Consider the following 22,403-nt stretch of genomic DNA (forward strand, 5'->3'; position numbering starts at 1 on the left):
TAGGGAAGTGAGGTCACGCAGTATGGCGGCCGGCAGCCGGAGAGGCTGAGCGGCCGGTCCTGCGGGGAATCCGCGTCCATCCTTCCCGGGAGCTACGGCGACGGTGCTGCCTGTCTCACTAGTATCGAGCGCGATCAAAGCCGCGATGGCATCGGGAACCGCAGGGCTGTGAGGCGGCAGAGCGCGAGCCGGCGGGGCGGGTCGCGGACGAGCCGAGTTGCCGCCATGGAGCTGAGGGTTGGGAACCGGTACCGGCTGGGCCGGAAGATTGGGAGCGGCTCCTTCGGGGACATCTACCTGGGTAAGGAGGGTGGCTCGCTGGGAACGAACGTGGCGGGCCCGAGGCTCTGTGGAGAACGGCGGGGGACAGGCCGGGGTGGGCGCTCCTCGCTGCCGTGCCCGCTTCCAGCCCGGCGGGGTTGGGCCGGGGGCAGCCCTCGGGACCTCGTTTCACCCCGGCTGGAGCTCAGGCTGCGCTGCTGCCCGAGAAATGCCCTTTGATATGAAGTACCTTGGTAGGGACACAGGAATAGCAATTTAATATTTTGTTGACATCCATGTCCTAATTTGGACAGTGCGGAAATTCTGGCTTATTTAGCTGCCTTGTCTCATTGTTGTCTTGTGACCTTGGGCACCGTTAATCTCCTCATCTGTAAAATGGGGGTAACGGTATAAATCCCCTGATTTGAAATAAAAAAACCCACCACGGTCAGAAACATATTTTGGGAAAGAAATATGTGCATCAGGGTTAAATATCACTGCAGTGGACTAGGAAAAATTGCTGTCATAAGGATGTTGTTTCTCTTGCGAGGCCTAAGAAAAAAATTGCACAACTACGGATGACTAGGTTACAGTTAAAAAATCCCTCAAGTCCTTCAAAGAATCATCATAGTTTGGCTATCCTGTTGCTTGAATGTTGCCCTAATGCATATATCTTATTCTGCTACCATGATTTCTACGCAGTTGTAAAGTTGCCAGGATTGGCATTGTCCTTGCCTGTCTGTTTATGTGGTTCTCTGTCATAATGGTTTACTGCTTATGATTATGACAAGCAGTAGTGGGTACAACAAGTTTTGAAAGCTAGCATTTTTAAAATACTCAAAATGTTCTGCAGACTCTTAAAACAGAAGAAGTGGGTTAAGTTCAGAGAAATATAAATTTTATATCCTGTCACACAGAAATGAGTACTCTGCATTTGAAAATTGTGGTAACTTAAAAAAGCAAGTGAAAAAGCAGGGGAGGTGGAACTCGCAGGGGCTAAGGTGCATTTGCTGCATACGTCTGGAGGGTAAAAGCAACGTCACTAGCTAACGTATGTAGAGTGTTTGACAGTGTATGCAGTATGAGAGGTGTTTTTTCTTCCTAGACAGCAGTGCTTCGTGTTGCAGCGCACAGCTGGCATTCCAAAATAATTTGTTAGATAAAGCTGCTTGTTAGCAGATAATGGTTATCCGTAATATAGATCATATACCTGATGAAAAATCTCATGTTTCTAGCTGAAGGCATGTGGTTGTCTAGAGGCAGAGAACGTGATTCTTTCTCTCTGCAATGCTTGCATTAAAGATCGAAGACTGTTGTGAGAACGATGGTATGCTTGTGCAAAAATCCTCATTGGCTACCATTGGGATTTTGGGTGGAGATTAGGATAGCAGTTAAAGTCTGAAAAATTTTAGATTATTTGAGAAACTCCTACTTTAGCATTTGACTACTGCTCAGGTAAATCAATTTATATTATAGTATAAATTTAAAGTGAAAGTAAAATAAGCATTTTCTTATTTGTCACTTTTATGTTTATGCATACAGCCCACACCAGTAAAGTTGCACAGGAAATAATAGTTCTCCGTATATCAGTACTACTGCCATGCTGCCTTTTGCACAAGAATTCCTCATCCTCAGTTTTTGACCTCTTCTTTTTATCTCTTAAGTAGCGAACATAGATTTACTTTTAGGACTTGCTGCAAATGTCATGCCTGAGCCAGGAACTGGTACAGAATTAGATACCTGGAAGATCCAGCTAACAGAATGGGGGGGCTGTTTCTCAAGAACCGAAGCCTTTTGTAGAGGCCCATTTGGTTTGCCTGCTGTTATGTGGTAAAACAGAAGCATTTGAAATCTATGCTTTTTGTGGTAATGAAATGTGTTGTTTTTTTAAAAAAACCCACAAGTTTCTACTTGGACACTCAGACTGTACAGTAGGACATAAGTGCCTTAAAATAACTTTTAAAATTCTTTCAGAAGTCATTAATTTTTTAAGTGCCCATGCCTTCTGATAGCCCTTAGTAAATTTGTAGATTACCTCAGTGTAGATTTTGAGCTTGGATTTATGCTTTGAAAAGGAAGATTTGATTATTTTTGCCTGTTTCCAGTCCTCCTCTATTTTTTTTTAATGCAGCTACAAGGGTGTTGAAGGCATTCCAGAGTACAGGGTAGGGACCTTCTTTCTTTTGATCAGCTCTTTGGAATACAGAGCTGATGTCTCTGTTGTTATTGTTCTTTCATAATCTCTTCTATTCTCCCTCATACTTCAAAATATGTCTTCTGGAATTTGGAATGGCCTCAGCTTTGCATGCTTAGAGTGGCGGGGTCTGTGGGACAGGATTTTGAAAGGTAAGGCACTATTGTAAATAAAGGAGTGTGGGCAACTTAAACAAAATAAAATTTAGGAACTTAGTGTACCTGCATCTTTTGAAGTTACCATCCAGAGGGAGATATGAAAGAAATGGATTCCCAGATATTCTAAATAGTATAAAAAGTGGAGGGCAGAGTTTTGTTGCTTAGTCCATGAAATACGAGTCACAAAGGCATTGCAGTCGCTGTCTTTTCATTATTTTTGCATTACCTATATATTTTTCTTAATAATTAATTTTGGGTTTTAAACTAACTAAAATAATTTCCAAGGCTTTCCTTATGGTAGAGGATTTTACAATTCCAAGTAAATTGGAATTTTGCAGTTTAAAAGAAAATACTTTTGCAACTCTAGACTATCTTTTTCACTTACAAATGGTGAATTTCTCATTATACTGCTTATTACTACTTTTTAATTATTGATCTCTCAAATTACTGCTTCTTACTACTTCTCAAATATTATTGTGTTTTCCTTAAAGGAAGCTAAGGTTTTGGTGGTTACAGAGTTATTTTAGAAATTTTGTCCTAGGGTTTAGAAGTCTATGAAATCCTGATCATCATGGAGGAAGAGAGTTCAAGATGATTGCGTACTGTTTCTTTCCAAACAAAAACTAGTAGGCCTCAAGTTATGCTTTTAAGAGTGGGGACCAGAACAAACAGCAGGTGATATACTTCATGTGATACTAAACCATGAGGTAATGCAGAAAAGAGAAAGCCAAATTCTGAAAGTAGAGAGACTTGGTGATATGTCTGAAAAGTGTCACGCATCTCCTTTTGCCAATTCCTGTTTCCCCATAGTTCCTAAATTGCTTGGCTGTGACAGTATGTCACAGGCAGGGTGGAGGCAAACGTTTCTTGACTCAGTTATTTTCCCTACATACGTTCAAACTTTGAAAGTGAACAGGTAAGCCAGTTTTTTAGTCACTTGATTCCTGAAACAAGAATTTAATGAAATTTTAAAAAAGGGTTTTGAGAGGACAAATTATTGATTTTAGATAATCTGCCTTCCAACCGGATAAAATCATAAGGTGTCTGAATACATCTGGAGTATGTTGAGATTTAGGGAAGTTGTAGTCTGTGTTTCCAAGGCATAAGAGGAGGTGATCTGAATTCCTAGCATTTCTTAGGTTGGCAGGGATACATGCTACACCTGTAAACACTCTGTTGCGTGAAAGGGGCAAAGCAGTTTTGGCAGAAGATAAACCCCCTTGTGCTCTAACACTCCTCACACAGGTGGGAGGCTAGGTGTGGCTAGGTTTAAATTCTGAGTGATGCCCAATTCAGCACTATCAGTCCAATTGCGTTTAATACATATTAAACTGTTACGATTTGGATACACTAATAGTGGACTGCACCTTCAGTCTAGTTGTGCTCATGAACTAGCACGGCCACTCTTGAGTCTTTGGTTGCGTTCAGTGAGAAACCGAAATGACTAGCTACTTAAAAAGTGCAGTTTATTTAAACAACAGATATATAGGTTCTTAGGATTGATGGTGATAAATAAATACACTGTCTGCAAAGCACGTGCAAATGAAAGTACTGTTACCTATACAAAACGCGACAAAGTTATAAATGATACAGCCTGGCTATAAATGTAGGAAAGAGATTCTCTAGAGAAATTTCTAAGTTTCCTGAGAAAGCACTCAGATTAATCTAAGTCTTACCCAAAGGCGTCCCTATGGTGGGGAAGAAAGGCTCAGCCCGTCGACTGATCCCGGAAGTCAGTGATGGAATTCTTTGCGATGGTGTCTTCCCTGGGTATCCCCCCCTCTCTCGGGCTATTTTTATACTATTTGTTATCTTCAAGGTGGAGTTTGAGTGACTTCAGTCATATATACTTTTATCGTGATTGGTGTAAAATTCTCTCGCTTCACAATTAAAGGTATAGTTTACGAGAAATTCAGGGCGCAGTCTCAAGAAGGAGTGGTCGCACCTTGGAGGCAGGTAGCCTTCGGGATGGAGGTGTGTTTTGGTATTATAATGACATTATAATGAGCAAAGTTCGCACAAAGGACAGCATTTCATCAAAATTTGACAAAATGTTGGCTCCGAGTATCGAGCGGGCAGCTAATTGGCAGCTTATCTGTATCATGGTATCATCCCATTCCCGTATCTGCTATACATCATAGGGTAAAGCCGCAGAATAATTGCATCCCGCCCCGTACCTCATGTAGCTTCACAAGCATCCTTATCAGGGCACCACAGGTGTTGTATTCTTCATGCCAACTGTGGCTGTTTTCTACCTCAGAAGCCTCTTGACTTTATACTTTTCCTTAATGTGTGAACAATGCTGTACTTTTGTATTTTTAGCCAATTTAGTAATTCCATACACTCATTCTGAGCACTTCCACCACCAACTGGAAGTGGAAAGACACCCCTCAGAAGATGTGCTCCTATTATGTTTGGAATGGGATAGCAGCAGGTTTGGCTTCGTGTGCTACAGCATCTGATAGTTGTCTCTTAAACTGCTAGTCTGTTGGAGAGAATCTGTAACACTTCAGAATAACTTTTAGATAATCGTGGTTGAAAGTACTTAATAATCTCTGGATGTTTCTCATCGAGAAGTAGTTTGCCAATATTTGTTTCATTCCAGTCTTGATAACGGAAATGGATCTTAAAACGTATTTTGACCAATGTTTTAAATTATTCTGGTTTTAGGAACTGATATTGCTGCCGGGGAGGAGGTTGCAATTAAGTTGGAATGTGTGAAAACCAAACATCCTCAGCTCCACATCGAGAGTAAAATCTACAAAATGATGCAGGGTGGAGGCAAGCAAATTATCTTACTTCTTCTGAGATTTAACTTTTTTTGTTTTATGTGTCTGCCACCTGGACGTATTTAATGGTTAAGATCTCTTTTGACATATAAGAAGATGGGAAAGGGGGCTGTGTGCAATGTAGAGTAGCAGCCTCCAAATCCATGGCTACAAAAAACTTCATGGTAAGCACTAAGACCTTCCAATGTTGCTCATGGTCCCAGAGCGTTAAAATGTGAAAACCTCGAGCAATGTGGAACGAAGTATGGTCCTGTATGGCAGTACGCTGCCATTACACTTTTGTTTCTCACAGGTCAGTGAAAGATGGTAACCACTGTTCTGGAGCTTTGGCTTGCTTTTATAGTAGCACAATTCTAAACTTAGTAAATTCAGGTTAACTTTTGTTATATATGATAGTTAGTATTCTTTCTTCTGAGTTAAAAATATTTCCTTGCTGTGGGAATTTAACACAAAATGGCATTAGTAGTAGAGGAGTGAAGCAACTTTGTAGCTACTGCCTGGCACTCTGCTAGGATAACTCACTCCTATATTTTGGAATTCTGCAAATGTAAGATCCCCATGCAGTTCTGGGACATAAACTCTGTGTAGTTAAGTTTTGCTTTTGTTTCATAGTCCCCTGAATTCTTCTTAAGTGAGGCTATACTTTGCATAAAGACTACATTCCACGCTGTATCTCAAATGCAAAGTACAGTAATCATACATCTGGGAATGGATGATCACGTGTATTTGCATTTAGTTACTTTTTAATTCCTGCCTCATTCAGTTGCTGCCTGCGTGTAACCTGAGTACCCTTCATAGAGTAAAATGCTTCCTTTAGGGGCTTACTAAGGCTATGATGGCAGATTCCTTCTGAGGATGGATGCTGCAGAGGCAGGTGGCAGAAGGTTAAGTTTCCACCCGAATAAGGGTTTCTCTGTGAAGGGAATTCAGGAAAAAATAATGCATATCGAGTAAAGGTAAGAGTTTAAAATGGATGAATTATACCATTTCACTTTCAAAAGGCATACAATTAACTCAAAGTAAAGGCATCTGAAATTCTGAATAAGGCTACCTCTGTACAGGTTTAATTGAAAATTTTTCAGCAATTATATAGTTTTGTGTGAAATAACTTTACTGAGATTCTGCATAAAGCGAGGCTAATTTTATCGCTCTCGAGCCTCTTGTAAACAATGCTACTTTGGTAGATATTCACCAAACAGCAAATAAAATGGAACTATAGAACAAACAAGAGTATGAAGCGAGGGTGAAAATTAATTGCAAATTGAAATAGGAGAGAGAGGTATTTTATGGTGATCTTGTAGGCTTTGAAAATAAGAAGTTATTTCTAAGGCCTTCTTCAGTAATAATATTTAGTGGTTTGTCGGTGTTTTTATTTTCAGACTTCCAATTTGCTCCTTGTTGCCATCTCGGTAATACTTGTAAAATGTTTAAGGTTCAAATCCAGCAAAAACACTAAACACTTCCAAGTTACAAGCTAAGCACAAAGACTGGGAGGTTTCTGGGGAAGAGGAAAAAGACTATTTTTAGACCTCTGTTGCTATAATTTTATGTTGGTTCTGCTGCGAAATTATCGAACTTCATTTTGGAATGGCTGAAAGTAGCATAAAATATTAAGCTACACTGTAAATACAAACATTCTTAGTAATGACCCTCTCAGAGAACCTTGAAGATTTGTGTGTATGAACTGTATAAATCCAATTGTTATACTGAATAAACTGTTTCCTTTTTTTGTAGTGGGTATTCCCACAATTAAGTGGTGTGGAGCGGAAGGGGACTACAATGTAATGGTGATGGAGCTGTTGGGACCGAGTCTTGAAGATCTCTTCAATTTTTGTTCAAGGAAATTTAGTCTCAAGACAGTCCTATTGCTTGCTGACCAAATGGTAGGAGGCTGCTTTGTTGATCTTGATAGTGTAGTATGTTGGGATATTAAAGTTCCTTGAGAGACCATAACCAACTACGTTTTAGTTCTGTAATTCAGAGGGGAATAGGCTGTGTCATTAGAGAAAAGACTCGAAAATAATTTTGGTTCTGTAAATATAAAGTGCCCCAACAAAAGTGAAACCAAAGTCTTAATTTGATTTTTAAAAACTGGGCCTGTGCTGTTTGCAAACCAGGTGTTGCACTGCTCAAAGACAAAGAAATTCCCTGAAGAAAGTTTTTGGAAACAAATGTAAAATAGGTACAGGGAAAGAGCTGGAGAGAAGGTTTATCTATTGTCTTCTAAATTATGTTCTCTTTAACGCCCTTAAATTTTACAATAAAAAGTTTTGTTACCTCTTTTATCATTAAAACAGTTTTCCTAGTGTTTTTATAAGAAAAACAGTGTATGCCCAGTCTCTCTGATTATTTTTTTTTTATTTTTTTTTTCTCTGTATTTAGATTAGTCGGATTGAATATATTCACTCTAAGAACTTCATTCACCGAGATGTGAAGCCAGATAACTTCTTAATGGGCCTGGGGAAGAAAGGCAATCTTGTCTACATAATAGACTTTGGATTAGCAAAGAAGTATCGAGATGCTCGAACTCACCAACATATTCCATATCGTGAAAATAAAAACTTAACAGGAACTGCCCGTTATGCATCCATCAACACTCATCTTGGAATTGGTGAGCTGGGGAAAGCAATAAATAGGAATAGTGTCGATGCACATAATTTTAGTGCAAGTAGATGTTGCTTTATGGAAGCACAGAAGACAGTCTCCTTAGTTCTGGCACTAACAGTGCAGCATGCTTGGCTTCCTGTCTCTTGATGGGGTGGGATTCGGTCACTTTGTAATTCTCAGGAATTAGCACATTTTTTACTAACTACAAGGGTGACAGGCCTTTTCTTATACTGGATGAGTATATCATGGGCATAGTAACTCTCAGATATCTCTTGTTTTTCTAAGGGTTTTTATGACAGTCTTGTTGCACAGTCTTTTGTTTTTCCAGTAGAAAATGAAACCTAATGAGTCCACTTTTTTATGCTGTTGTAGAGCAATCTCGCAGAGATGACTTGGAGTCCTTGGGCTATGTACTGATGTATTTTAACCTGGGCTCCCTCCCCTGGCAGGGACTGAAAGCAGCAACAAAGAGGCAGAAATACGAACGTATCAGTGAAAAGAAAATGTCTACACCCATTGAGGTTTTGTGTAAAGGATATCCTTGTAAGTTACTCTTAAGTGGCACTAGGCCTACATGTTCACATTTGTAGTGGTATTTCTTTTTTCTTTACACTGAATTCTACCAGTCTTTTTTATTTCTCTCTCTCTCTCTCTCTCTCTCCCACCCTCACCCCCCCCAACCCCATGATTGGATACATCCATGCTAAAGATACTGTGCTTTCAAGACCAGGATCTTGGCAATCGTAGACCATTTCTATTTATCCCTGGTCTTAACTATTAGTAAACAATCATTGCGGTGCCCTCTAGTTGAAGTATAGCGTGGTACATCTGATTTGCACTGCATTGTGTGTGCATGCATCGATGCTGGCTGGATAACTCGAACAGACAAGTAGCTTTTTGCAAAACTACCCGTTTCTTCGTATGTGTGGGTACTGTTTCTTGGATAAATCAGATTGTATAGTCAGATGCACGTCTTACTTATTGCAGTTGTTTCACTTGGGAATTGTCATTCCAGGTTCATCTGGTTTGGCCTGTTGATGGTCAGCATCTATGAGAGGCATAAGAAACCCACCTATATCCTAGCATCATGCCTCAAAGCTGTTCTTTTTCTCAATTTGGTATTTGCACCACAGTAATAACTAGGCATTTTTGAACCCTGAAAAATTATACTTAAATCGGTTTTAAAACTTGTTAACATTAGCTGCCACTGGAGAACATGGTTGATCTTTCATGACTAGTTCTGTCTCTATTCTTTACACGTTCTTGTCTTCAGCAGCTAGGTACGGTAAGGAGAACTATAGTTTTTGTTGGGTTATATGAAAATTTACTGTCTTCGATCTGTTTCAAATGTTGCTTCATATGTGTTTCTTTAGATTCAGTGTATTTTTTCTCTGGGGTTAACAGGCAGGGAAGACTAATCAAGTTTTCTTGTGCTGTTTGTTAGAATTTCTTTCTTAACGTAAGTTATTAATATATTATTTCAGCTGGAAAGACCTGAACTCAAAAGCTGGTATTTTGATACTGCTGTTATTTCTGGTGCATTGAATTCACAACGATATTCGTTTCTTTGCTGTGTAACTAATACTTTGTGTGCCATATAAAACAGGTGTTCAGATTATTGCAAATCTAAAATTATAGCATGACGCATATGGGAAATTTATGTGGGTCCCCTAGTTTTTGCATGTTTTGTTTGGTAGCAGACATAAATCTTTATGTGCCTTAACAACCAAGAGATGCTAGTCCATGTCCTGCAATAAATTGCATTTAAATATATTCAAAGCAAAGAAGGGCAAAAAACCCATTCTCTTTTCTTTGCTCAACTGTAGTTTTAAACTTCTCCCCCTTCCCCCTTTCTCCTTCCCCCCCCACCCCCAGCCAATGGTTGGGTCAAGAAATTTAATATTAGTTCCTCTCTGATGATGACAAATGAGATCTACTCTGTGACAGACAAATAATTTCCTTTTCAGGGTTGACTTGATAGGTGGGCTATAGTGTTGCCTGTCGTAGATTTCTGGTATTAGGTCATTATTCTTTTTCTTATATTTAGGAGATTCCCTATTTGGTGGGTTTGGACTGGTTGGGAGGTTTTTTGGGTGATTCAGAATTATAAAAAGCAAATGTGAAGCTGAAGGAAAAAAACAGGCTCTTTTTTATTACAGCTGAATTTGCCACGTACTTGAATTTCTGCCGTTCTTTGCGTTTTGATGACAAACCGGACTATTCCTATCTAAGGCAATTATTCAGAAACCTCTTCCACCGACAAGGGTTCTCGTATGACTATGTGTTTGACTGGAACATGCTGAAATTTGTGAGTAGCTGACATAGCTTTCTAAAATTTTTTTTTTTTTGTAATGGTATTTTTTTTACTGCATTGTCAGTTTTGAGTATCTTAACTGATACTGTAAGATTGTCTTGCCTTTCTCCTCCTGGAAGCTATATTGTCTAGAAAAAAGATCAGGAAATAAGGAAAGGCAGGAGATACAGAAGCCATGAGATGGCTGTTGAATGAGTTGAATGACAACTAAGCTGAAGTTATAGAGTTTTAAATGTGTCAGGCTTCTGAGATACTTCCTTCAGGGCAGTCACCGTGCTAGGTTGCGGAATTCTTATTTTCTCCCACCTTGATCTTCAGCACAGGTCATTTGCAACTGTTGAGGAGGTGTCTAATGCCCTAGCAAGCTTCAATTAATGGGTTGTCCAGTTCTTTATTTTCAGTATTTTTATCCGAATATATAACTGTAAACTCAGTAATCTCCCAGGTTGTTCACTACTCTTGACCCGTAGGGTGCAAGCAGGGCGGCTGAAGATGCTGAACGTGAAAGACGAGAACGAGAGGAAAGATTGAGACATACACGAAATCCAGCTGTGCGTGGATTACCCTCCACTGCTTCTGGCAGGCTGAGAGGAACGCAAGATGTAGCTCCTCCTACTCCTCTTACCCCAACTTCACATGCTGGTAAGTAAGCAAATACCCAGATAGATGCACCTTGTAGACAACTCTTAATTTGCAGTTTGCTCCTGGTCATTGAAAATTCTAAATGAGAATTAGGATACCTGAATGGTAGTTGTCTGTGGTCAGGGTCTGGGTTTTTTGTTTTTTCTCCTCCTTGCTTTTCAGTAGATCGAAGGTAATTGTGTACACTCATTACCTGCCAGTTGCTATTTAGATTTCTGTGAACGTAAAACAAAGGCCTTGATTTCTCTTGTTTTAATCTGGAATTCTCATGTGCAAACAACAAGAGTGTAATTTTATCAGTGACCAGGTTATAATCGCATTTCTCATTATGGGAATCTAATGCAGTATTTTCTCACAGCCAACACCTCTCCTCGGCCAGTATCTGGTATGGAACGAGAAAGGAAAGTGAGTATGAGATTGCATCGCGGTGCCCCAGTCAATATCTCGTCGTCTGACTTAACAGGCCGACAAGATACCTCTCGCATGTCAACTTCACAGGTAAAAAAGATTGCTGTGTAATGGAAAAATGAGGATGATATGATAAAGTTAATTTGCCAAAAGAACATACCAGCTAGTTGATGTGATGTCATAGTGATTTTGCAGATGATGTTGGCTCATATAAATACTTGACATTTTAACTGAATGTTTGTGAGCTGGCTGTAGACTACTGTAAAGAAAACTTTTTTTTTTTTTTTACCTTGGCAGCAATAAGCATAAAGTACTCAAAGTAATACAGAGTCATTGGTGTACAAGATGATGCTAAATCCTGGAGATACAGCATTTTTACCTACAATTATAGTGTTTAGCTCATTTGCTTATCGAATTTCTTTTATCTGTTATCAATGAGGAAGCAGAGTAAGTTAGAGGCAGTTGTGAGTCATTCTTCCAAATCAACAGAGCAGCGAATGTTGGTGCAGAATAGACAAGAAATAGTTGGTGAAGAACAGAAAAGTGCAAAAGTGAAGAAATGTTGTAGTGCAGTACTGTAGTTCAGAGCAGATAAGAAGCCACATACGTGGATGATGGATAGGTCGCAGAAGGCTCATTTGAAGAGGATGGCAGGAGGATGAATGATACAGTGATTCATAGCCACAGTCAGCACTGAAATCATCCTCATTGGTCACAGTGACTTAGCAAAGAGATTTTAGGACTGCTTCTTTTTAAGTCTGATAAACAATGTTGAAATATATTTTTAACTCTTTATGCTATAGCTGAAACGTTCCTTTTTCAGGGTATTCACACAGACTTGTCCTAAGTAGTGTATGGTCTAGCTTTTTACAGCTTACCTTTAGTCTTACTTACAGAATGGGGAATCACCTGTACTGTAGGCATACTGCAATATTGCCGGGAGAGCAGTCTGTCATGAGGACTGGTGCAGTCGCCTAGGGCTTTTTCCATCATGCCCCAATGCTGTGCTGGAGTTCTAACTGCATAATTTTTGCCGTGGACCCATTTTATTCCTCGTTGCCAGAGCATATTGATAAAAATTAACTCAGTTCCTTTTGGCTTCATCATTTAATTGGCAGAATTAATTATTTTGGATGATACATGTTCTTATATATAAAATCGTACTGCTCGAGGGAATGCTTTTTTAGATGGAGGCCAGGTGGGTATTTCTAATGAAGACAGGGTGAATTGAATTGGAGAAACAATTCTTCTGTAACAAAAGTGGGATTTTTTGAGTTGATTTTCAGCTGAATGAATTGTTTCACCACATAGCTGCACAAAAATGTTCATGCTTGCACAAGGGATAGAGAAAAATGACTGGATGAGAATAGGAGACAGGTGAGGTTTTCTGTGTTGACTTTGGTGGTGATTTTTGCCAGCTTAAATTGCTCACTGAACTACAATTCTTGCCACCAGAAATTCTCACGTTGAAATATTTTATGGCTGAAGCTTGTAAACAGTATGAAAACAAAGAAGGTAAAACTGCATATAGTTATGGATCTTGTAAATATGCGTAAATACCTGACAGAAGAATGTAAAGAAGGTGCAGCCAGACTCTTCTCAGCGATATCCAGTGAGTGGACAACGGACAGTGGGCACTAACTGAAATATAAGAAATTACCATTTAGACATAAGAAAACTTTTTTACTATGAGGGTGGGCAAGGACTGGAACAGGTTGCCCTAAGAGGTTGTGGCGTGTCCCTCTTGTGAATTATTTGGAGCCCAATTGGACATTGTCCTGTACAGCCTGCTCTAGTTGACCTTGCTTTGGGTGTTGGGTTTGGACTAGATGATTGCCAGGGGTCCCTTCTGACCTCAGCTGTTCTGTGAGGGTGTGGGGCTGAGTTCCCCCTGAACATTTACTCCGATGTGAAGATGGTTTCCTGGTATAGTGTGTATGCCCAGGGTTTGTCTCTGGCATTCTGAGCAAATCTCAGATGCTTTGTCTCTGTTGCCAGTCTGATAACTAATTAATGGGAGTAACAGAAATAAGCACAGCGATGTTACTTGCCTGTGTTAGGAGAGACTTCATCTTTCATTTTTTTGTTACATTGCTGATGTAACTCGGTGTGCCAGTGATGCTTTTCTAAACATCGTAATGTATAAATAATGCAGGTGGGTTTGCAGATAACATTTTGCTCCTGCCTAACTTGTAGAGTGGGAGTACTCTGAGATTGTGTAGGACTGTGGGTTCTTTAGAGTAATCTTTGAGTAATCAGATGTATAATTTGTGGCGTGGGCCAACAGTACAGTCTGGCTTAATGGCACATTTCCATACCCGCCCTTTTTAACACTCTGCTCCAACTATGGGATCACTTGGTTGACCTCTTGATAATCCCAGTAGCAGCCTAGTCATGATCTTCTCTGAGTTTGTTAGAATTAAGCGTTCATCATCTGTTGTCTTCATTTAGTTCTTATCAAGGCAGTGAACCACTGCTGGTCTCCACTCGTGGTGACTGAATAACAGTGTGCAACCATAGGACAACTTAAACAGCTTCCCATGGGCCTCTCGGATTTGGAATGCAAGATAGATTTACTTAGATTCTACCTTATAACAGTTCCCCTTGAGCTCATTAGAGAAAATTTGCTTTTCATTTTCCCAGTTTTCACTTACTCCGTAGCAGGTGAGATGGCTCAAGTTGCAAGTCTTCACAGCTTATGCTCTTACTGTCTTCATAACATTAAGGTAGTTCTACCATAATCAAAATTTATCCTTAGATGTTTACCAGGTTACCAGTTAAAGCCATGGGTTTCCCATTATCTTATACCCTGTTCTTAGTCAGGAAAACTTAAAGTATTGAACTCGCATGGCAAGGTTATTAAGGAGAATTTTGATTGGCTAGGTGCAAGAATATAGAAAATAATCCATACTGCTTCTTATCAGGGGAACAGTAAAGAACAGCAACTCTTTGTCCGTGCCCATTCCAAGTGTCTTAGTTTCCTTTGTAAGTCTTAAGTAAATAGGCTACCACTGCTCCTTTTTCAGGAAGTGCTTAAATCATACTCCTGGTAGAAAGCAGCTTTTAAAGTTTGCTGTGCAGACCTACAGATGTCTTATGTTAAGAAGTGCATTTGTAAGAGTTGCTATTTATAACTCAATAAATTAGTTTTGTTATTTTATTTTATTTGGATGCCTTGGTTTGGTAAGGCGATGCTGTGTCTGTAATCTCCACCTCTCATTGTCTAGAGGAAAGGCTACTGCTTGTTAAACTCTGGGCAATGGAAATGTGCGGAGGTTACTCAAAGAAATGATGAAGCTGCTTAGCTCTACGTAGAGTTCTTAAAGATGTCTCCACATTTTTATCTTTCTTTTTTCCAAAATGACTTCCAGTCAGTTCAGACTGAAACTGAAAATGAAGGCTGGGAATGTATATTAATACAAACTTACATTCTCTTATGTAAAATAGTTCTTCTCAGAGAAATTTAACACTCATGGAAAAATGGTAATTGGTAAGGATAGCAAAACAGGTGTCACGTATATTCCCCACCTCCAAGGTATTGTCCACATAGTACCTAAACCATTCTCATTAGAAAGACTAGCACTTTGTAACAGGAAGTAATGAGTGTTTATTGGAGTAACATCTAGCATGTCTGTGAAACTTAAACATTTCTAATGAAATTACATAAATTCTATGGCAGACGTTATTCAGTACTTTTCTCGATTATATGGAATTGAAGGCAACAGCTAAAAATCTGCAAGTTGTCAGATGTTTGACGGCCATAAACATCAGTGAGAGCTGAGCAGTCAGGTGAAGCCTATTCACATAAAATGTGTATTACTGCAGTACTCCAACACCTGATTAGGAAGAAGCAGTGGAGACCATTGTCTTATATTTTGGGAACTATAGCTGTGGTAACCAGTGACTGAGGAGGCTTTAGGTGTAATGTTGGAGCGGTTACTGTGATGTCATCATGAAAGGGAGCGATTTCATCCTTGCATTTATGTATGATACAGTAATGACCAGAAATGGAGAGGTTCTTTCATGTCATTAATGAGATGGGTGCTGGAATATTATGCTTAGTTCATTTCTCAGTATCTTAATTGGAAAACTGTAACACTAAGAAGAGCAATAAAAATTGACCTTGGGAAAACAGGTCTGTTTCCTTGAGGAAACAGATTGTACAGTGCAAGAATTTCAAATCAACATCTTTCAGTTTGTCTGAAGGGTAAGAGGTCATCTTGAGTTAGTTGGTGTAGTATTTTAGAGACAATTATTTTAACAGGAACTGACATTTATTCAGAAAATGTATGTGAAGAACTTATTACTTAAAATTAAAACCACTCACATTTAAAGAAGAGTGAAACAGAGGCCTAAGTGAAGGCAGCCACCTGCTGAACTAAAAGAAGTAGGTCATCTGTCCCCTTTGCCTTTGCATCAAAACTGTATTCGTTTCTAGGTGGTGTATTCAGGTCTAAAGCAAGCCTAAATTACAAGTCTCTGTGCAATGAAGAGCTGTGATCTGTGCTGGACAGAAAATCATACCAGCTGTTAAAAGATCCTTCTGCTCTTGGGCTCTGTGAGCAAACTGTTCACTAAGTCTCCTTTACATAGTCAGTCTTTAAACGTTAAGAAACCTAGTAAAGGAGGTCATGAGCATTCCAGTAAAGACTACTTTGAATCAGTTGTCTGTCCATATTGCACAGACTGCATCCCGAAAGCAGTGCTCATCTCAGGAGTCTAGTTGTGGGTGAGTAGCCTTCATTCCCTTTCACAGAAGGTTCAACCCGACTGCTCATGGTATACAGTAAGTTGTTTAATTTTTTTTTTCCTGAATGTAGCATGTTCAGCACCCAACAGTCAAAGCTGTGCATATTTCCTGCTGGTAACAGAGGTATTCTCTCCATAGTTGGAAGAAGAGGTTGGAGTGCTGCACAAAGAAATATTTGATTAAGTCTCTTTGACAGAGGAAGTTTTTAGAAGACTGTAGCCAACACCGGCATTGAACAACTGAAGTGTTGTGCCGCTTCCCTAGGGAAAAAGCAACATGCTTCCAATGCCTCTGCATTTTCCATCTCCTCATGAGCAAATCTTTCTCCATATATCCATCTTAATAGGCATCATACTCTGCGTTGTTCTTCTGACCCTGTCAGCTTTCTTTGAGGAATATGATTTGTTCCTTTTACGTATCTCTTAATATGATAGAAATGTCTTATAGAAGTCTGATTGCAGAGTTCCTCAAGAGATACATTTGCTACTGCAAGTTTAGGTTGGGTATTTGTTAGACATCTTTATATATTGGGGCAGTGGAATTGTTACAAATTGCTGTCTTTTCCCCTACCTCAGAATAGCATTCCTTTCGAACACCATGGCAAGTAGCTGCTCGTCTCCTTTCGTTGGAAGGCAGCACTGGGTGAGTGCTTCTCATTAGACACCAAAACTTTGGATGGGGCGGGGAAAAAAAATCCTTGGAAACATCCGACTTTGCTTCTTCTCCTCACATTATCTCATAGTTGTACCTGGGCCTTCCGGTCAGATGCTTGATGAAGCATTGGTTTTTCTCTAACTCTAACTAAAAGTAAATGTCCTTCCAAAAGTTGAATTATTGCTGCTGTTCCTCTTGGACTCTTAAGCAGAATTGACAAAAATAGTGACTTAAAAAGTCCCTAAAACCGTTCAAGTGTCAACAATAAAATAAAATAATGAAGTCTAAATTTTAGCTGTTTGAGAATTGCATGTCTTTCCAGGGATGTTCATGCGGCAGTGTGTCATCCATTCAAAACCAGATCGGCTTCAGAATTGTAAAATCAAAATACTTGTATGAAGACTCAATTGACTGTATTACTCGAATAAGGCTCTGTCTTGTCGTGAATGGAACGTTCTGCTACAGCTCTATCCATTTCTCCCTGGTTTATATTCTTATCCATTCCTTATGAGCTGTCATTTTAAAAATAGTCAGATCTATTCAGATCTATATTTTAAAAATGTTCACACACTAATGAGAATAGTTTGAACACGAGCATCTCGGAGGTAGGCAGACTTGGATCTGGGTATTTAGAACTCCTTTCCACTTTTCAGTGCAGTAGAAGTTTCTGCCTTTCTGTGTGCAGCTTTTGGCTTTTTAGTCTGTTCTGCTTTTGGCATTAACGGGTTTCATCAGGGAAATAACAAGTTTCAGTTGGAATCTGAACCTTGATGGCTGAAGGATGCTTTCTTAAGTATTTCAGGAGCTTCTTTGCTTTGCTTCTTATTAAAAAAAGGCTGTGAGATTTTTCTGTTCCTTAAGAAATTCTGTTGTATAACTGTCTGCTGCCTCACGTTCTCTATAAAGCCTAAGCTTGCACTAATCCCGTATCTCTAGTTGGTGAAGAATCCTGCTGTTCCTCTTCTGTTTTCTCCTCCTGCTTTGTGTGCTTGGCTGACTGTGCACAAGCTGCTTCGTAGTTTGTAACATTAAAAAGATCCAACTGTAAATGGCAGCTTAACACTTTTAAATTACAATTATCAGACCTTGGTCAAAAATAAATAAAAAATTAAAAAAAAAAGGGGGGGCGGGGCAAACGTAGAGCTTTGCATTGGAAAGAAAGCTTGTGTGCGGGAGACGTGCAGATTCTGGTCTGCTTAGGGTTACGTCTGCATTGGTTGGCCTTTACTGTATGCCTTACTATTTGTAGCTGTTTACAACTGAAATTAATACTGAATACCGATTCAGCTACTTAGACGTTTCTCGCTTCTTAAATTGCAGTGACGTATGGTGGTCGTTTTTCACTTTCACAGTGAAAGTGTTACTGAAATAGTGTTACACTGTTATTGAAATAGGTCAAGCTATGGAAATAAATGAAGTGTCTTTTAACACAATGTCCCATGAAAAATTAAAAGCCATTGAAAATAATTAAATTTTTTTACCCTCTTATTGGAATTTTTTTTTTCCAACTTAATTATTCATTGAGTCTGTTTCTACACATTGGTGGTGTTTTCATCTGGTTTGTTATTTCTTCTGTGCATGTTTATGCTCTGTTTACTTTTCTTCAAAACATCCCCTCTGGCTGGAAAGGTGAATTTTCCATGTTAACTTCTAATAAAGAAGGAAAATACAGGGAACTTCGTGTAGCTACAGGTGGGTGCGAAACATCGTATAGCTCATTGGATTTTAAATTCACACACTTACTTTTGGCAACGAACTATTTAAAAGTACATTGAGAGCCACTTGTATGTTAACTGGAATGATATGTGCTGATGTTGTCTTGTTTTTTGGCTTTGGTAGATTCCTGCTCGGGTAACTACCAGTGTTCTCCAGTCTGCTGTGCACCGATGAAAATTATTTTGCCATGGAGGGCAGATAATGCATGGCTGATCTCCTATGTTACCAATGGCTTTACTAGCAAAAATACCTTGAACTAGAGCGGAAACATTACAGTTGGAGTTCTCCATGTGACTTAAAAGGTACTTGGAGGAACATGGACAGACTCCAGCAGCTGCCATTACAGGATGCTTTTGCCAGAAACCCAATGACCTTAAGAGAACCCTGTGGTAACAGGGCTGGAAAAGAAAGATGGTTTACAGAGTTGACCGCCTGTTATCGGACGGCCGTTTCAGTTTTCCCTCCACAGGCGGCAGACTTTACCCCCTTTTTATTATTCTACTGTAACTATAAATCTTTTACTTGGTTTAAGAAAGTTTTTTGTATCATTTTGCTAAAATTATTGGCTTAATTCTCTGTAAAGAACTCTTGCTTTTGTCTGATTTAAAAATGTAGAATATAAAGAAACCTAAACTAAAGACAATGACTTGAAATTTCTTGTTTAAAAAAATTAGTCTGGCAGGGAACATGTAAATGAATCAAAACCATCTGACTTTATTTAAACTGTTTACTTATTTGTATGGTCCCATTCTGACTGAGACGGTTTTCTCATGAAATTTTAAAAACTGTTAGAATTTTACTTTGCTGTTTGCTGTCTTCGTTCACACTTAACATTTAACTTTCCGTGTACCACAAAGGAATTTTTAATAATTGATCTTTTTCATAAAAGAGGAAAACTAAGTACCCTGCTGGAGAGTGTAAGTATAGTAGAGATGGTGATAATGGATTTCTTTTTTTGTAAAGAAAATGAAGGACAAAGTGAAAGACTCTGGCATTTGAGGGATTTAGAATTTGAAAGTTTGTCCTATCTCTCTGCTTAGTTTGGGTGAATGGATAGTTTCAAACGTCACTTTTATTTTGTTTCCTGCACTCTGAGGCTGGTTAGCTTAGAGGGTATTGCAAGTGGAAAATACGTGTTGCTACTGAGTCTTTGGTGAATTTGCACGTTTCATTCAGCATCTACATGTTTAAAAATAAATAAATAAATTGATTCAGGCCTTCTGTTTCATGCCGAGACTCAAAAAAGGAATTCTTTAAAAAAAAAAAAAAAAAAAAAAAAAAACAAACCCCAAACGAAAACCCAACCCAAAACAACCTATTCTTGCTGTGAAATCCTGAGACTTTTTACAATTCAGGTGCATGCCATTATTGCTAATTGTATTCAACCTGAGTATGCCCAGAATCATTAGCTAGGAATGAATGACTCATCATGCTTAGGTTGTCCAAAAAAACTGTTGCAGGTGTTGTTAGCACCTGTTGGTTATGGAATAGGGGAGATTCTTCATATTGTTTGTTACCGTAAACTGTCTCATAAAATAAAAGTAAGTATTCTGTCCTCACAGTACTTAGAACAGTATCAGAAGTACCGTTGATACTAATGTGACTGAAGTAATGCAGAATTCCATGTTAGAAACGATAGTATACGCAGAGATTTTGTTTGAACAGTTAGGTATTTTGAGAAATTCTTCCCTGCTTGAAAACAAAATTTTTTTAAAGGCATATTGGTCTTCAAAGTTTTATGAAGAGTAATTTTTATTGTTTCGGTGTTTGTTTACAAATTCTTTTTTTGCCCCTCTCAAAGGTCCACATATTAAGTATTAGTCATGCTCTGGATGTTTTTAGAACACTAGCGACTTGCCCGTACGTACTCTGGGTCTGACTGGGACACCTGTGTTTGGGGAGAGTATAGTGGAAAAGCTTAAGAGTTTGACTCATTGATAAGTTTGCATAAGAGAATTATTTCCTCAGTTACTATAAACTTCAGTATTTTAGGCATGTGCACTACCATTTGAACAGTTTTACACCTCACTGTGCTTTCCTTGTAAATATCTGTGGTTAATAATGTACTGTTAGAGGGACTTACAAAGGCAGCCTCTTTATTCTCTCTGTATCTGGAACATTAGATTGCTGTACTCTACTTAAAGTTGACTGCAGACTTCTTGAATTGTACTCACGTGTGGGCAGTTTTTGTCCTTCATAATAGTTAAATTCCATCATGCGGAAAATAGACTGTCTATATAAACCTGTGTATTGGAAACCAGTATCTCAGAGCACTTCATTTGTACTACCACTGTATTTGTGTACTTTAACAATTGTGTAAATACATTCATAATAACTTCTTCTTTGGTGTAACTTACTTAAAATGAATCCTTACTCTTTACTTGGTGTAACTTCTTAACTTCTTTCTTCTTCTTTCTTTTTTTTTTGATTTTTTTTTTTTTTTTTTTTTAAGGAGTCTCTGTACCTACAAAGAACGTTGTCAGTTGCAAACATTTGAAGGCATTGTTGTGGTACTAAAATTTTCACTGAAGGATTTTGGTAGTCACGGTCAGAATGCAGCAGTTAGGGCGTACAGGAAGAAAGAGAAGGCATTCATTGCTTTGCTCACAGAAAGCATGTCTTTTGTCTCTGGAAAGGTAAATGGTTTTGTTTGGATATTGCTGCTTTTCCAGAAGTCTTTTACAAATGCTTTCTCTTGTCAGTAATCCATTGTATTGATAGGAAGTATGGGAAGAGAATTGCTGTTGAGACGTGCGCAGTTCTGGGAGGTAGGACAGAAGCCAGAGGAATACTGAGCTCTACCCGCAGTGCCCTGTGTAATAAAAGTCCCGGCTTTTGCTATGTAATTCTCAGAAGTCTATTCATAATCCGAGGGCAAACGCACCTTCAGGAATCCTCTGTGTTTCTGATTAGCAGGTCTTTAAAAATTGGGAAGATACTTAATTTATCCTCACAGTTTTTATTTAGAACTGGCTGTGTGCTTTTATGTGGAAAAATGGCACCTGTGCAGCTGTTTTGCATAATCTTGATGGTTACAGAGTCCTTGAATTCTTTGCAGTACAAGTACCATGAAAACAATTTAAAATAAATCGTAGGCTTTAAGACAGCTATTAAATAAAAGCATTGAAGGGGTCCATATATTCCACGTTAACTTCATAAAAGTACTCCAAATCTCCCTTGGAGGAAGGCGTGTAGAACTCAGAGACATCCTTCATTCTCCGATGGGGAAAAACATCACAAGCACAGCTATTTGTTGTCTTTCTCTCCCCAAGTTACAAACTTCTGAGTGGCAGCTCCTCTGTCAAATGTCAGAGGCAACACTTTCAGAAATTGAATTTCCCGACAAGAATCTTTACAATGAGTTTAGAGATTTGTAAGTAGATCACTGGCTAGAGCGTACATGTTTGTTTCAAGGATATTTATTTTCTCTTTGTAAAATAATGAAATAAAAAGGTATTTATTTTGTTCTTTAACTTTTGCTTTACAAAAGCAGCGCTTCATGTATACAAAACACTAAGTGAAAACAAACAACGCTGATGTTTCTTTAATAGGGCTGAGCCATCTGGTCAGAAATCTAGATTTAATCCAGTTGTGAGGAAGTGTAATCCACCATGAATTTATCAATCCTACAGCAAAGTAGCTCCTAAAATTCACTGGATGAGACAGGTCAAGAATAAAAAAGTTTTGCTGTTAAAGAATACAGTACGCTTCCCTCTGGTTCATTCAAGGGACAAGTACCGGAATTACACGTACACGTCGAGATTTAAGTGATGGTAGGAACTTGTGTGCTCGGTTTGCATCGTTGAGTATTTTGGTACCAGGAGGGTGCTTAGAGGCCTGGTCTTCAGCAAGAATCTGTCTGACAACAAAATCCTACTAACTTTATCAGCAAATATTTGCACAGGAGGAA

The 22,403-nt window shown here is 38.9% G+C and overlaps 1 protein-coding gene across 7 annotated transcripts; it reads left to right on the forward strand.

Moving 5' to 3' along the window:
* The first annotated feature begins 4 nt into the window (after nt 1-4).
* On the forward strand, nt 5-20,833 carry CSNK1D (casein kinase 1 delta). Of its 7 annotated transcripts, XR_012589913.1 has the most exons (11): nt 8-301; nt 5,284-5,394; nt 7,137-7,285; nt 7,785-8,013; nt 8,382-8,552; nt 10,169-10,317; nt 10,794-10,965; nt 11,324-11,463; nt 16,699-16,765; nt 18,407-18,469; nt 18,617-19,779. XR_012589913.1 is itself a non-coding variant. In XM_074607698.1 (10 exons), exons 1-9 carry the CDS (start codon nt 226-228, stop codon nt 16,729-16,731), a joined length of 1,230 nt encoding a protein of 409 aa, XP_074463799.1. In that variant the 5' UTR covers nt 5-225; the 3' UTR covers nt 16,732-16,765; nt 18,617-20,833. The 7 variants fall into 7 exon arrangements, 5 of the variants coding, with proteins under 5 accessions (XP_074463799.1, XP_074463802.1, XP_074463798.1 ...); XM_074607698.1 differs by lacking the exon at nt 18,407-18,469 and having other exon boundaries at nt 5-301; nt 18,617-20,833; XR_012589914.1 differs by lacking the exon at nt 8,382-8,552.
* The last annotated feature ends 1,570 nt before the right edge of the window (nt 20,834-22,403 follow it).

This window comes from Larus michahellis, chromosome 14 (genome assembly GCF_964199755.1).
Source record: "Larus michahellis chromosome 14, bLarMic1.1, whole genome shotgun sequence".
In the NCBI taxonomy this organism is placed as follows: Eukaryota; Metazoa; Chordata; class Aves; order Charadriiformes; family Laridae; genus Larus; species Larus michahellis.